At 37.9% G+C, this 16732-nt stretch overlaps 1 protein-coding gene across 14 annotated transcripts in view; it reads left to right on the top strand.

Moving 5' to 3' along the window:
* Nucleotides 1–16732, top strand: part of Heph (polypyrimidine tract-binding protein 1 heph) — a 432396-nt gene that overhangs the window by 339605 nt on the left and 76059 nt on the right. For all 14 annotated transcript variants that reach the window (XM_072018577.1, XM_072018572.1, XM_072018582.1 and 11 more), the window contains one exon: nt 15639–15788. In XM_072018577.1, the coding sequence (XP_071874678.1) occupies nt 15639–15788 (150 nt within the window). The remainder of the gene's footprint in view (nt 1–15638; nt 15789–16732) is intronic.

Raw genomic sequence — 16732 nt, 5'->3', positions numbered from 1 at the left:
CGCGCCGGTGCGTCGGTATCGCTGGAAATAGCCGGCTAACGCGGCTTAATCGGATCTCATCCTGTTTGCTATTGGATTAAAGTAACTCGCTTAAGACCTGGCTCGGTCTAACCTCGGCATTGATCCTGTCGTTTAACTCGTCGCGTCGTGGTGAATTTTCGTCCGGTCAACCGGAAATAATTTTGTCAAGCCGTACAAGTCGATCTTTGGAGCCGATACGACCGCCAAAAATAAACTCACGTGGAGTAGTTTCGAGAATTAAGTCGATCGCGAATTAGCTTCAATTTCGTCGATTTGAAATTTTCCGGGAGGAATATTATGCTGTTCGAGTGGATTTTCAGAGGCTTACAATAAAAAAAAGAAAAAAAAAAAAGAACAACCGTCGAATTGTTCAAACTTTTGAATAATTACTATTGTTATAATACAAATATAAAAATAAACTTATGTATCCAGAAGTAAGATTCTCAAATTTTGCTTTAATTAAAAATGTTTGCCCAGGAAAACAATCGCGCTTATTCGTATATCGTACAATGTGTTTACTCTCTGTCTGCTTGATGTGCTCAACATTGATTGACAGTTTCATTCAAGATTTTCCAACATTTTTGCTCGCGTCAGTTCTTTATCTCTGTTCACTGTGCAAACTTCCATTAACGGTAAAACATTTCTCCCCTGTATTCTTTTTTTATCCATTTTTAATTTAGAAATCCCCAGAATGTTATTTCCCTGTCGTAAATTATGTTGCTCGATATAACACGAGGAAATAAAGCAACAATTGGAATATTTCCCGAAGAGAAAGAGAAGTAGAGAACTCTAAACTAATTAAAAAGAACTAGAAAGGTCCACGTCTTCGGTCCCTTAACCTATAACTCTTGGCTGAAGCTTGCATAAAAAGGTGAAAACTGGGACAGGACCTGCATTCAGGGCCTTGGAATAGAGTTTTTGAATGAAAGAATCGCGCAGTGGCGTAGGATCGATCGTATAGCCGCGCGAGGCCGATTAATAAATTGCTTCCGTTCAATTATAGACCGTGATAAATCGGCTCGTCTACAGGTAGTCGGCCGGCTCGTCACCGAGGAAATTGAGCGAGGCTCGCACACGAATCACACGGCACACGTGTTCCCAGCTACTCTGTGCAACGAAATCGACCGACGGAAAATTGAAAAGTTGGCCCCTGGTCGAGATTGCCCCGCCAAACACGTATAGCCGATGTAGAAATGTAGGGAGACTGTGAAGTCAAAGACAGCGTAGGCAAAGGGTATGAATCTCTCGACTGCAAATCTGAATTTAAGATATTTTGATGTAATTTGACATTTTTTAATAAATTCCAAGTACAGATCTCTAAATTTGCCATAGAATTTCTGCGCCATATTCTTTCAACGAATAAGAAGACGGAAAAGATCGTTTGTCGTGATACTTTGGTTTGCTATGCTAATTACAATATTTAGTTATTAATATCTATCGACGTAGCGTTCTATTACCTTTGTAAAAATGTACGGGCTTTTAGTTTATTTCAACGACGTACCGTCGATCTATTATAGAATAAAATCGTGGTGGAATCATTTGGGACTTTGAACTTTTTCGATATACTTCACTCAACTTCGGAGAGTTGAAAATCCATTTTGAAAATTGATCTGCTGGTTTCTAACACTGTCTGATTAAAACGAACGAAAACAAATTTTTCTAATGCAGGGGAACTTTATCCACGTTCCGATTTGCCGGAAAATACCCGAGGGACTCGAATTCCTTTAAACTAGCTTCGTGGAAAATCGTGGAGTGCCTTCGTATTGGAGGAAATTTTTTGATTATCCATTTCAACTCCCTCCGCGCGTCTCGTCGTAAATCCATTAAGAACTGTGCAGCGAAATAATGCATAAAAATTGTACAATCGCTATATTATTAAAAAGATATACATACTGTAGCTTAAAAGTATCGTTCTATCAAGATGTAAAAAATATATTAAAATAATGGCTATTTTACGGGTTTCACCATACAAATCAAAAACGAAAGAAATATTTCCGTAATGTATAGCGTACATACTAGAAAACCTATACGTATAATAGGTATACATACAGAAGCTAAAAAATTACTAAATTTTACTTTAATTTAAGATTAATCGCACACTGAATTGTCGAGCCTTAATCATTCATATATATTCCATCAGATTATTTGATAATTTTTATCAAATATTTGGCAATATCCATTACATTATCCATTAATCCTACAACTAACTTAATAATACAGGTAAAAAACCATACTACATACCTACAAACCAAGGTATAGCCAAACAAACCACAGACCCATCCCACAGCAGCGAGCATCCCATGAAAAGTCCGAAAAGTCTGGGACGAAAGAGGCACGCGATCGGCTTTTCGGCTTGCAGGCGACTTTTTTTCCCCACGAGGGAAGCCGCGATGAAGACGAAAAGAAAGAGGAAATTACAGAAAGTCGGGGGTTGTTGCTCCGAGGGTGGAAGTAACCGGGCGGAGAGGTCGGCCAAGAGTTTTCACAGGGGCTTTTCTGCGGCTTCGATTCCCATTGGCCAACCGCGGGCCGGTATTTTCCCTCTTTCACTACTCCCAAAGGGATGAATTGTATGTGTGTGTGTGTGTGTCGCCCGTTGTCCCCGTTGCTAGTTACGTTTTTCACTTCTCTCGCGATCTATTCGCGAAAAGTTCACCCGCCAAACTTTTCCATCCCGACTTGCAGCCGTTTGGGGTTGCTACTTGGATTTTCGAACCCTCCTCGACAAATTCCTCGTCGTGTACATTTGTTTCTTTTTTTATATTAGGTAGATACACCTAATACCTCGGATTTTTTATGTTAGCTAGGTATGTATATCTTATATAACTAAGATATATTTCTGACAGTCTGAGGAATTTCAATTTGCTCCATTCTGGGCAACGGTGTACGGTATATGGTTACTTTAATCGCGTAAATCGCGTAGCTATCCATACTAGCGGTGTACATTCGGGGTCAGCTCCATGATTCACTCTTTAATACGCTTGCTACAGGTACACGCGTCTAAATTTTATGTTTATTTTTTCTTGTAATTTATATGTACGTATATATACTTCGTAACGTATGCTTCGTCTATTTATCCCCTTTCTCCACATTATATACCAAGGGATTTGTTTCCGTGAACAAATATATAGATAAAATGTGAATTTTAGAGGTGCGTAAATTCATGACAAGTTAATAGTAGCAAGTTGCACTCCATTATTAGTACGTTTCTTTTTGGTATCGCGTAAAGTTTGACAGATGGAACATCAATTTTATTATTGCATATTGGCTCTGCAGAAGCAATTTAATGATTGTGTATTATTCCATAACTGAAATTGTTCAGTGGCTTGTCATTTCTTTTGTTCAATGTTTAATTAATTTCTCCATCTATGGCGTAGAATCAACATGTGCGATATCGTTCCTATCAGAGTAAACTAAGGAATCTGTACACTTACGTTTATGATTTATGTTTTTATTATTTTTAATAAATTTCCTGCTTTACTCGAGTGAAATCTAAAGTTCGTATATACTAAAATAAATAGAAGATTTTATTGATGCCCGTGATTGATTTTTTGAAATACACGAGGTATGAATTTGCGACTAAAACGAGAAGTTATCGAAGGGAATTGTTAGCTGAAAGTTCGGTAGACGATGCAACGCTATTAGTCCATTCACCGAGTTCAGAGAAACAGAAACAACCATTAGGTGATTCAATATTCCGAATCTACCAAACCGTGAATTGAGGAAGTTTCGCGATAATTACAAAACGATGATCGAAATACTTGTTACGGACAATGCATTCATCGATTCTCGATTGATTAGCCCTTTGCCGTATATTATTCAACTTTTTGATGCAAATCATTTCATTCGCGATTTTGATCGTAATTTTCCAATCAATAATCTCGTAACTTTTGACCCAAAGAGTGTTGTTCGCGCAACTCACATTTTTTCATAGTTTTTAGAATCTCTCGTGATTATTGTTTTACGGGCGCGGTAAAGAGATTGAAAAATGCAAAATACAGCAAGCATACTCGTCTACTGAATTGGCGGCGCTTCAACTGCTTGGCGTTTACGCTGTTTCTCTCGTACTGGTGGGCACAATTTAGGAAAATTGGTTGCCAAGCGGTGCGCGGGTCAGAAAAGTTTAGGAGCCGCTGCTACAGACAATAAAATACTATTCTTTGAACCTCCGTCCGTTAGGGAGAGCAGAATTTGGTCATTCATTTCTGAAACAACTTGTAGGCTCAGAAATAAATAAAAATGTTAACCGGCCGATCATTTCGCTCTATACCGTGGTATGTGTTCGTAACGTGGATGTTCCCCGAGGTTCTGGCTCGTTTCCGGACCAGCTCAGCCGTCTGCTTCCTCGAGGGTACGGAAAACACACAGAGCCGCGGCGCGGACTCTCGACTCGCTCTTGAAACTCGATAATGGGTGCTAATTAATTAATCGAACCAATGGAGCCAGCCACGTGTCCCTCGAGAGTGCATGGATATCAGAGCTTAACCTGCAGGAACCTCGCTTCCGGTACCGTGGAAAATTATTACGTGAACCGCTCGGGCGAAAAACGCTCCAACGTGCAATGTATAGCAAACTATAGTTTGCTTCGTTGCGTATTCTCCATATACATGTATATGTATATAGCCATTGGATGGAAAATAGGGGATAGTTGGCGAGAAACTGAATGTGTTGCAGGGTTATTATAATGTGGTATTTGGTCATTGTAGCTCGACCTTTTGTCTCGAATTGGACATTTTTAAACAGCTAGTTGCCCTAATTTGGATATTTTGTATGTTTTTGCACATTGAGTGTATTCGACGTGCTTTTGTGTCTGTAACTTTTTCACTTTTTTACAAAATTCTGTCGAATAATAGTAAAGACCTAAGTGGCAATAAAAATTCGAAGATTAAGATTCACCTATCTAAATAACGAACAATCTAATTGCATCTACAAAGATAAATGTGAAAGGAAGAAAAATTCAATGAAATTAATCGTTGCTAAATTAAGAGAGTCTTTAAATACCATCTGACTAATTATTATTCAAGGAAGCGAGACGAGACGCGTAGATTCATCATTCGGAGCTGAATCACGCGACCACGAGATCCCTTTTGTTCATTTGAGGCATACTCCGGGAGGGAAGTAACATTCAGGAGGTCCGAATGATTTATTATAAGCAGCTTCGTCCGGCGAAAACCATAATGCATCAGAAGGGACAGGGTGGGGGGTTTATATCAAGTTTTGTTGCGGCCGTGAGAACCGGCCGTGTGCATGCGTCATTGTAGACTCGCGGAAACACGAGCTTTAACCAAAACCGAGGTAATCCTCTTAGCCTTTCGGGTGTTTATTAATTTTTCGGGTGAAAATCCGATCGAGAAAACCGAGGAAAACTGAACGAATTTATTCCAAAGGGAAATAAAAGTGTATATATTAATGTCTCAATCGATCGAACTTTGTTTATTATTATAATTTTTCGGAATTTCTTTTTCTGTTTTGTAATTTTTTTTTTTTTATGTTACTTTCAACATGTTCTGCTTATTATTGATTTTATCAGGATTTAAAGAATTTAGAGCGATTGAACATGAGTGGTTCTGGTGAAAATTTGGTGCGGGACAGCTGTCAACAATTCAAAACTATAAATTCGGATGAAAATTGAAGATCGTTGTCTAAACACGTTCGAATTTTGGTTGCTAGATTCTTGGAACGGCGATACGGATGCTAGTGGATTACAATTTCTTTTAAATACTAGGTGATTCTATGTTTCGTTTGTGACAAATAACGTCGAATAGATTTATTGAAAAATTTTATAGAGAAAAATATTTTCATCGTTGCGACGAGAAGCATCAGACGACGCTTCAAACCACAGCATCAAAAATGCAAAAATGCAATGCGAGCGTCAAGAACGCTCTTCGACAGCTTATTAAAAAAGCTATTTCTCGATCCACGAGTTTGTTTCGATTCCTCGCACACGCCATAAAGCACGAGCCCCATCTAGCGAGCCTATAAGCCGTAAACAATGGTTACGCTCGGTACATAAGCCGCGTCAAATTATGAAGATATATATTCCAAACCTCTTTTTCCTCTTTTGACCCTCAGGTGGGGAGTTGAAAGGGGGTTGGTCCGAGAAGGGTGAGAGGGTAAGAGAAACTCGGCGCAGACACTCGGCGCCATTGCACCCTGGGGTCTGTATTAATGATATAATATTTCTTTGATTCACCGGAGCTTCTACCTTAACAACCCCCACGGCCGCCCAACCCTTGATATTTCCCTCTGTGTGCAGCGTTTCTCGTTTAAACGGAGAAAAAAGGAGTTGGAGGGATGCACGGTAGAAAGATGGAGGAGGAAAGAGACGGTAAAGGGGATGGAGGAGTTCAAACGTAGTCGTTTCGCATCCCTTATAGCCCGGATAAATTACATTCATGCTCCGGCTCCCCCACTATCAGCCCCTGTGACTCCGTCGACGAGCAAACAAGCCTTGGCTCTCCTCGTTCGAATCGTCGAGACGAGATCCTCCGAGTTTATTTAAATCAGAAATAACTCGGCTTCTTACTCTTCGTGGAGAGGATGGTGGGGGTAGTTTGCCACCCGGACGCTTACGGTTTTCATCAATCGCGGAAATACGAACGGGACGAAGGGGGCCAGGTTTGGGTTTGAAGATGACGATACTTTTTATTTGGGAGAGCTTCTACTTGGTTTGGACTGAGTTTGCGAAGTGGGTTGACTAATTATGGTGTGGTTGCTTAAGATCGTTGGAAATTTGGTGTTTCGTAATTACCCTTACGGTACATTTGATGCTTTCTTGATAAACGACGAAGAGTTTTTATTTGAAATAAAAGAGGGGCAGAATTCATGAAGTGGAGTGGAAGTTTAGGTTGTTTATTAAGATTGTTAAAGACGTAGTTATTTCGGATTAGATGACATATGTCAATCATTATCGTGAATTCGGTGCTTGTTAATGGAAAATGTATGGAGAAAGAAACGTAAAACGAGTGTCTCTATATCTTGAAACGATAATAACGATTAAGGATTACAACTTCGTAAATGATCAAAAAATTGTTTAAGAGAAATCCATCTAAACAGGTAAAAGAAAATCTCCAAGCGGAAGATCAATCGTAATAAAACCGTCAGCCCCGCCATATAAGAATCAGAAAATATATTTCACGGGAGGAACGGTGGGAGACAGTGTCGAGAAATATCGCTGCTTCCGAGGGAGAGCCGGAAGTCCGCGGAGAATTTTGCCGCGCGTGAATAAATTTTGATCGAGCGTCCAGAAAAGAAGACTCTCTCCTCCATGGGCAGGAAGAAAAACAGAGAAATACGAGAGAAAAAGAGAAGGATGATCCTGTTCTTTTGACCCTCTTTCTTCTTCCGCTGGTTTCCGTTCGAGGACAGAAGCGGCTTTTCTCCTTGATCCTTTGGGACGACCTGTCCTGCGAAACTTCCATCGCATTTGTATACGTGTATAAGACCGTGTAGGTGTGTTACACGTGTCCTTATATTTGCCATTCTTCCATTTTTCCATTCTACGAACTCGCAGGGATCAGAGATCTGCTGGAAACGTCGAGTCTCGTTTGAAATGATTTTTACGTGTACGATTTTTCCGTAGCGTTATGGTGCGTGTGAATTTTTCAACATTTTTAGAATCGCTAAAATGACGCAGATATGGAAAATTATTGATAATCCGAGCGAAGTGTTTCTTGCGTTGTTTACTTCGGGTATTAAATCGGTAATTGCGAACGAAACATTTTGCCAGTTTATCGAAGTTAATATTAAGAATAGGGACAAAAATATCCGAATGCAAGTGTAACAGTTTCTTTCGGAGACTTATTTTCCAACTGAAATTATGGATACCAAAATAGCACGAATCTATGATTTCACAGAGCTTAGCAAGAAAAATGGATATCCGACGGAGCTAAAAACATAAGCAAGACGAAACTACGTACGTTTATGTAATTGCAAGAATTTTTATTGGTGGCTAAAAACCGAATCTTTCTGCTGAATTATCTAAAGTTGTTCAGAGGTAATAGTACTAGGTAGGCGCTACGAGACAATTTGATAATTTTCTGTTAAAAGAAACCCTTGGACAATTTCTATTTTATACTAAAGGGTTGGTTCGAAAATTCATAAACCACGATGATTAACGGTTCGCAGTAGCTCTTAAACCAGGTGATTCCTAACTTCTCACGGGTAGCGTATGTACAAAGGAAGAGAAGGAGACAGAGAGGCGGGTGTATCCACAAAATAATAATCGCTCGATGGCCACCCCCTCTAGTTGATTTACGAGGCCATAAACGCGGTCTCTACCCTTGTAATGGGCTTGGTTACCGCGAGGGATATCCACGCCTCTACGATTATCGTCATGCCACCCATTCTTCCGATGATTGTACATTCCCAAGACTACACTTTTCTATTTTTCTCGCGAATTTTCTTTCGCCTCCAGACGAAAATTATATCGAACTTTCTTGTATCGAAGCGTACATCGGCTCGCGAAAGTATTTGGATATTTATCGTAGAAAACTTTCGTGTCCATATCGTATGTGTTACGTAAAACGTTTCGAAATTTCATTGGCATTGCTATGAGATACGAGTGCCAACGAGTTTTCGAAATTTTAAAAAGAGTCCTTAAATCTGATTTCGATATTAAAAGAGCCCTTCAATTTGGTACAGTAACGTTTCAAACAAGTTGCAAATGAACTAAACGTTATACGAAATAGCGAAAGTCAGTCATAATAGTTTTGGTATTAAAACAGCCCTTAAATCTCTCATAGTAACGTTTCAAATAAGCTCCGAATAAACTTTCAACAATCACAGTAGTAGTTTCCATAATTATTTCCATTAGAAATGCGGAAGAATTCTGAAATCTCGCAGCGTCCACTATCCGAGCGCCAAGAATGGCCGAGTCGTCCCATTGACGATGTCGCGTGTCCATCGGAACGACATACAGGCTGTATTCTGTGTAGAACACACCAGCAGGGCGATTGTTTACGGCGTGGCACGGGAATTCGATCCAATAACGTCTTTATGGGCGACATAGGGCGAACACAGGCGGCGAGAGAAGATTGCCCCGCCGCCATTGGGGGTGGGTTACGCGTGGTAATCCAGGGATCACGATTCGTCTGGGCTGGACGGGATCTTAAGATCGAGAAAACGGCTCTTTACACGCGACCACTGTCGTAACCTCGTCTACGTATTACCCTTCCACGCTGGTTTCCTTGAAATTCGCTGCATTTTATTTATTTTCGGGGAAACTGTTGTTCACCCTGCTGGGGCAATTACATGTTTGCTAAAGTTGGATATTTATTTATATTTATTTATTTGCGAGATTCAGACGACGTATCAAGGATATTTTAATTTCTTCCTTATTTTTAACTGAGCCTTTTTTTTTTTTAAATATGTATGTGTGTACGTATGTATGTAATTCTTTGTCGTAATTTAGGATACCTCTCATTACGATTCACCAAATACATCTATGCCGCAAAGTAGAACGCTTTACATTTGTTTTTCCTTATTTTCTATTTACTCGTCTGTGTTCTAATACTATATAGAAGACCATACGTTTATGTTTCAATTAATTTGCATTTACATTTAGTTTTATTGCTACATTACTAGCTTATTTACATAGCACACTATAAAAGAAACGAATTGAATGACAATCACTACACTTATTTACTGTACTACTTGGAATATGTAAACGTGGGTGTGTATGGTGAAGTTCGAATCCATGAGTTTGTTTTATTAGTCCCTGAAAAATGCCCTTAACTTTATTGCTTTTAAATATCGTAGAATAGTTCTCATGCTCCGTTCTCGAATTTAACTATCAGCAATTCGTTCATCGTCATTTTTCCCTTCAGTTGCTCTGCCTATAACTGTTCGTTTAGGGGATATTCTAATAACGCGTGCTTTACATTTTCCTCTTTGTACCTGTTGCGCAATGCGCATAATTCTCTTTCTATATTATTTTCTCGTATGCTTTTTCTTCGTGATAGAATGTTTTTTTCTCAGCTAGCTTCAGTTGAACTGTTGTTCTTATTGCCTTCGGTGGAATTTTAACGTTCAAGTACTCCTCTTTCCTTCCTAGATTTCTTCCCTCTAATCTCTCGTATCCTTCGGTGTACGATGACTCCATCCTTTCGATATTCGTCTTTTCTTTTCTTCTTCTGTCGTCTTCAATGCGTTACCGTGTGTTTATTTTAATTTCTCTCGTATTTTGCATTATCATTGCATTATCAACAGACTTCCATTTTTTAGGATTTTCATTACTTGGGTAATTCTTATTTCTTTTATCCTTTCCCTTCTGATTGTCTATTTGCATTACTTTCATGAGATATATTTTTAGTAATATATGGTTCTCTCGGCTATCTCTTGTTTTATTTTTCGGCTATTAAGGAGCTTTCTTTAAATATACGAAGGATAGAAAATTAGGAACCTTATCAAGGGTTAATTTTGTTCTGAATCGAGTACGTTATTCCGGTTATCGAGTTATTCCGGGACGATTGCAAGCTGGCTATCGTTGGATATTTATTCGCTAGATTCAGATGGTGTCTTATCTATTTTTTGCCTTTTTATATTTCTAATTAAACAAACGATGGCAAATTAAGCTTTAATTTTACTCGAAATCGGATTTCGCCGTTTAAACATTGACCCGTTGTGAAACTTGACCGCAATCTAGAACGTTACAAATTCTTTTTACACGCTAAAAGGCAAGCAAGATGGAAATATAAAAATTCGTAGCAAGGTTAAGTGTCAACCAAATCGCCGGAACTTTCGAGACCGACTGCGCGTTCATTTCCAGGTGAATAGATCATTTTCACGGCAATCACGGGTGTAACAATTGCCGAGTACGGCTCGACATTAGGACACGCGAGCGTGTGTCCAGTCCTCGCGAGAAATCCGCGCGCTCGGCCCGCGTTCCAAACGAAAACCCAATTGCGCGGCTCTATGCGTCATTAGCGCCTCGAAACGGAGTTAACGGGGTTAAATTCAGGACTGGTGGTGTTCTCGTACTGCCGACGATATTATTCCCCCGTCGTACTTCTCGCAGGGCGATGACTAACCCCATGGAAATGCGAATGAATGATCGTTCGTCCCGCAAAACTCGATTTACCCTCGTTTTTCCCGCATCCGGAAATCTCTCTAACGAAGCCCCTTCTATGACTTTTCACAACACTTTTCTTTTTTCCCCTATTTCTGCCTTTTTTTATTTTTTTTTTTTTTTTGTCTTTAGTTGACAGGGGCATTATGCGGATATGTTTGAAAGGGCGTTGGATTTACAGATTTGTCTTGGGAATGACGAAATGGAAGGTTTTTATTTTTAGATAAGGAAACGGTTCAAAGGGGGTTGGTAATCTTTTATTTCTAATGGAGCTGTTTTAAACAGCGGATGGAAAATTCTTGCCTTTGTTTTTTACACTTCTGATTCAAAATGAGAAAATTCTGACGCAAAATGAGGATCGAGATTTCGCATTACCCTAACCGTGACAATCGGAGCCGTTTCGTCGGGTTCTCAAGAAAATCCGAGTTGCAATGGAAGAGAGAGCAATCATGCCAGTGTCTCGTTTTCCTTCCGAGGCCTGTGCGTGATCGTCGTCCCGTTGCAATTCCGTGTTTCTCTAAAACACCTTCGCTCCTCCGCCTCGCCTCATTTCCCTGTTTACGTAGTCGCAGCGAGAGTTTGCAGAAATTTAATAGTTCGATGTCGTTAATTTCAGTTGTTGGAAGTTCCCGGGACTTTCTTTGATCGGATTTTGCGACTCGTTTAATGGGAATCGCGCGTTAGAATTAAAGCGAACGAGCGAAGCTGTTCCACGTTAGTGCAGCTCGGTCGAGCCGCTTTTGTCGCGCTTTGAATTCTTTCGTATAAAATAATTCCTCCGCATATGCAACGAATAATTGGGTAAATTGGGTAATACAATTAATGTTAATGGCAAAAAATATTCGTATCAATCGAACATGTTTTTCTTAAAGCAGAATAGGGTCGGAAAATTTTTTCAAGATCGATTCAATGATTCGAACGCTCATAAAATAAGTTTCTTGTGATCATCAAAATGTTTGAGACTCAATTTTCATTTATTGATCTTATTTACCCTTTCGGACATTGAGAGATTTTGTCTTCCTTTTTCTTTTTTTTTTCTTATTTCTACTTGGTAGCATAAACATATACGTATGTTTGAGACTTCGTTCGCGAACCGCATTTCGAATCGACGAATATTTTTCAAGAACGCAACAGAATGTAATAATAAAATAATTCCCGCATTCCTGTTGTCGATCTTCAACAGCGGATTCTCTTTATTAAATTCCGGTTGGTACGCTTTAAGTATTCAACCTCTTCGAGCTGTTCACCCTTTGTAAACGCGGTGAAACGCGACTGCCATTCTTTCGATCATTCGAAAATCTTTTGTTAATCTCTTATTTCTTAACTTTTTCCGCGATTCGAGCCGAGCAGAACTACGTTCATAATTGATAAGTAACTACTTATTTTGTATCGTCTCTTTTCTTGTATTAAATATATACATTTTTAGATAGTCACGTCAGTGATACAAGAATTTATTTCGAGGAATTATATGAAAATTCAGAGAATCGTCAGGAACGGCGAGCGTTTCACTCTTGTCTTTATAATATAGTTTTCAGACTAGAAATTCATTAAAAGTAGACTGACAGGCAAGGAGAAGCAAAAGCCTGGCGAAAGAAAAATATAAGGGATGTGGAGAAAAAGACGTCGAGAAACCGAGAACGGACGGAATAAAAAGGAAAACGGGGAAAACGAGAGCGAAATAAAATTTCAAAGTTTCAAAGAATTACGAAAGAAGGGAAAAAGGGAATTGCTTCGCGCGCGAAATTAGATGTACAGCCTGTAATTAGTAATTTAAAGTTTGATAACTGAATAACATTTACGAATCGATCTCGTATTATTATGTGCTCAAAAACAGAATGTCAGGACTATGTTAAAAAGATATCTACTTAAACAAAATAAGATATAAAATTAATAAAATAATTAAATTCTAAATATTCACAAACGAACAGAAAGGAACAAGTACAAGTGAAATGCAAGAATTAATAGAAAATGAGAAAGAAGAGAAATACTCTTTTAACGATCGAAGCTGTACATGGTTTTTAATGGGATGGCGTAATTGAAATGAAAGCTTTCATTGTGTGTGCCTTTTTTCTAAAAAAAAAAAAAAAAAAAAAAGAAAAGGAAAGAAAAGGAAAAACAGGCTGTTTTCCTTTTCATCCTGCTTCTTTTCCGCTGAATTTCCTCGTGTCCCAAGTGTGTTTACCCGAGCTGAACTTCAGATATTCCATTATGGCGGCGGCTGTGCTCCGAGGCAAATGTAAAAATGCCTTCCAAGCACATAGCTGTTTCTCCCTTTTCCCTCCGCGAATCGACCTGGAATCTCGAATTTGCTCTCTGGATCGTTCGACAGATTTTTCTCCTCTTCTTCCTCCCTTTTCCATTTCTTTTCTCTTAAGGGCGGCGAAAGAAATTATTATGTACACGGAGACGTAGAGTTTTTAATAGAGGAGGTTGGTTTGTGAGAATATTTTTGGAAAGATGAATCGAATATTCGGACATAGATATTTTTACGTAGATAAGATAAAGGAGCAAGATAGGAGTTTTATGAATATTTTGAGCAGTATTATGGAATTTTTTAAAAGTCTATCAATATTCAAGTAACATTATCGTAATGTCAATTTGGACCAGATTGTATGTAATTTTATTTTAATTTAATTTTCAATTTTGTTCTTAGACTCGGCTAATTTTCTATTTAAATTTCGATCTTAATTTTAACCAATATTTAGTTTAAATTTTATTGTCAATATTAAAATTTTTGTCTACTATTCCGTATAATTTCTATATAATATTTATACGGAATTCTTTAAAAATTATCTCAATAATCTTTCGATATATAAATCTGTCGATTTAATCGTGAATTATTTTTATTGTATTTATTTTCTCTGTTTATAAATATTCTCATATTAATTTTTACATTCCGCGGCAAGTAGGACGAATTTATATCATCTTGGAAGCTTCTCTGGGTAGGTTCTACGGAAAAATTAATTTTTCACGAATTTTTTTTTTTTATTCTTCTTTCTTTCTAAAAAGTATCCCTTGTTCTCGATTTTCCAGCGAGCTCAAAGGAGAATGCCTCGTTTCGAGGGAAAAAATATAGAACGCTTAAAGGTGGAGGGAAGAGAAGAATGAAAAAGTGTCCTTTGAGACGTTTTAACGAGAAATCGATATCTCTTAAGGCACTTCTGCCAACGAAGTGCAATTAATTATTTATCATTTTCAGAAACATACTTTCTTCGGTAGTTGCCCCATGAAGGGAATTTACAACTTGCCTACATTTTTTCCGTTCACGTTACTTAAGCGGTATATTGCAACTTGCATTCCATACAGATCTTGAAATATTACTGACTTTGCCACTCTTTTCGTTTGTACGATGGAAAAGAAACTTTGTCCCATTTCTACAATTAAAAGGTATTTAAGATATGCATTATAAATAAATTCTTATTTATACGACATGAATATTTTTGGTATCTCGCATATGACGAGAGATAGAAAAATTATATGTTTAAATAAATTTCGATCTTCTGTAAATAAATAAATCTAATTATTCTATTCGAAATGATACACAGGACGGGCGGTATAGAATATCGAATGAATAACAATTTACCTAGCATAAACATCTCTCCCAATTAAATTTCCCATTATTAGTCTATCCATTCTACAATTAATCATTACACTTCTATTAATTGTATCATAATTATCAGTGCAATATCAGAATTTCTTCCTTTGATCCATCGTTACAATTTCAACATTCATTTTCCATGAAAATTATCACGAATTTTGCCTTAAAAACTAAATTCTTTTAATTTAATTTCAATTAAATTTTACTTTTAACATTTTTATTTCACGTTAGATTAAAATTATGGCATAATTTTTTACATAATCTACGTTCAAGTCGGTAGAGTTCAACATACAGTTGTTAGATTTTCGAAATTTTAGTAAAATTGAAGAAATAATATGATATTAAAATATTCTAAGATAATTGTTTCTCAATCTTGTTAAGATTTTCATCGGAACGGTATGATCGTTGTCTCGAAGTCGTTCCTGTCCCATTATCGTGTTAAAAACACATTTAGAAGACGATGCGATCGAAATGTTGACGTTTCATTGCCTTGCAAAGTAGTTTTTATTGTTCCTGGCAAATATTTAAGTTGTATTCCACGATCAGAAGGGAATTTCGCGTGGAAATTAAGTAACATCGACGGAGAATACGCGGAAATTCAATTACAGAGATAATTCTGCATTAATATTTGGATTGCGCGACGAGCTAACCTCTCTTTTGGATTTCAAAACGCGTCGTTTCCCGATTTTACCTTCGACCGCATTGAAATCGTCCACGAAAGTGGAATTCCTTTTCTTATTTCTGTTCTGGCATTCTCAAGATGTCTCAGATTTGCGAACTGCAATTCTTGCTTGGAATGTATTATAAAATGTTTGGGAAACGATGTTTCGAGATGGCAAAAAATCATTACGATAAATCACTTATTTGTAAAAAAAAACAAACGATCGTTCTAGTTAAATATTCCGATTTAATAGATTGTTCTAACCATATTCTGGTGATTTTCTGTTGCAGGCGTTCCTGGAAATGGCGGATGAAAATGCTGCTGCGACGATGGTAAATTACTATGCCTCGTGTATGGCTCAGCTCCGTGGCAGGGCAGTTTACGTTCAATTCAGCAACCACAGAGAACTCAAAACCGATCAAACGCACACCAACAATGCGGTGAGTACTTGCACTCTTCGCTATAGAATTTTTTTTTTACGAATCCTACACTATGTAGGATTACAATAACGTTCAAGCCTAAGCAATTTCTAATATAAGCAAAATAAGCTAGTAAATAATTAACTAGCAAATAATTTAAAAAATCAAGCAATTACATCCTCAAATTAAAGTTTATTTAAAACCTAATCTCAAACTAAACTATCTCTGTATCTAGCTACAGGAATAAAGATTTCTATCGTTTATTATAAAAATAATATTTCTTCAAAGAGTGACACGCAAGAGAAAAACAAAGCGAAGTATCGAGAAATCGATGGAGATCAAAATTTATCGTATAAAATTCTAGCAATTTCCCAGTCGCCATAAATTCTTTTTTACCGCTGTCGTAGTTCTCACGACCACGTAAAATTCTCGCAGATCCCTTTTACACCGTACGAATGAGACACGTTAATTAATCACGTTCATCGAGTAATATCGTTCGAGGGATGTAGGGGTAGGCGGAGGGGCAATTTGAATCTCGAAAACGCTTTCGCAGCCTTTGAGAGGATATTCTGGTTCGACATTGTCGCATAAAGCTTCGATTATGCGCTTCCGGGGAGATACACCAGCGAAGATATCGATAATCGACGCATGAACTCGACCCACAAACAATTTCAATATTATCAAAATCGAAACAGACACACTGTTCTCACATTTTCTGCGCAAATAAATTAATTCCGAATTTAATGACGATCGTGGTAATAATAGTAATTCTGAAACATGTCGTTTCGTTGTATATAATACTAGCTGCGCCCGTGGTTACGGCCTGCGCCATTTGCGTTACATACATTTTTAGCCGACGATAGCGTTTAAAATAACCGGTATTGACCGATTTTCTTTTTACTTTTAATGCATCTAAAGTACAGAACATCGGCGCATTTAAAATGCTTATGCGCGAGAACTGTGTT

This window comes from Bombus fervidus, chromosome 15, assembly GCF_041682495.2.
Source record: "Bombus fervidus isolate BK054 chromosome 15, iyBomFerv1, whole genome shotgun sequence".
In the NCBI taxonomy this organism is placed as follows: domain Eukaryota; kingdom Metazoa; phylum Arthropoda; class Insecta; order Hymenoptera; family Apidae; genus Bombus; species Bombus fervidus.
This window is presented reverse-complemented; position numbering and strand designations above follow the sequence as displayed.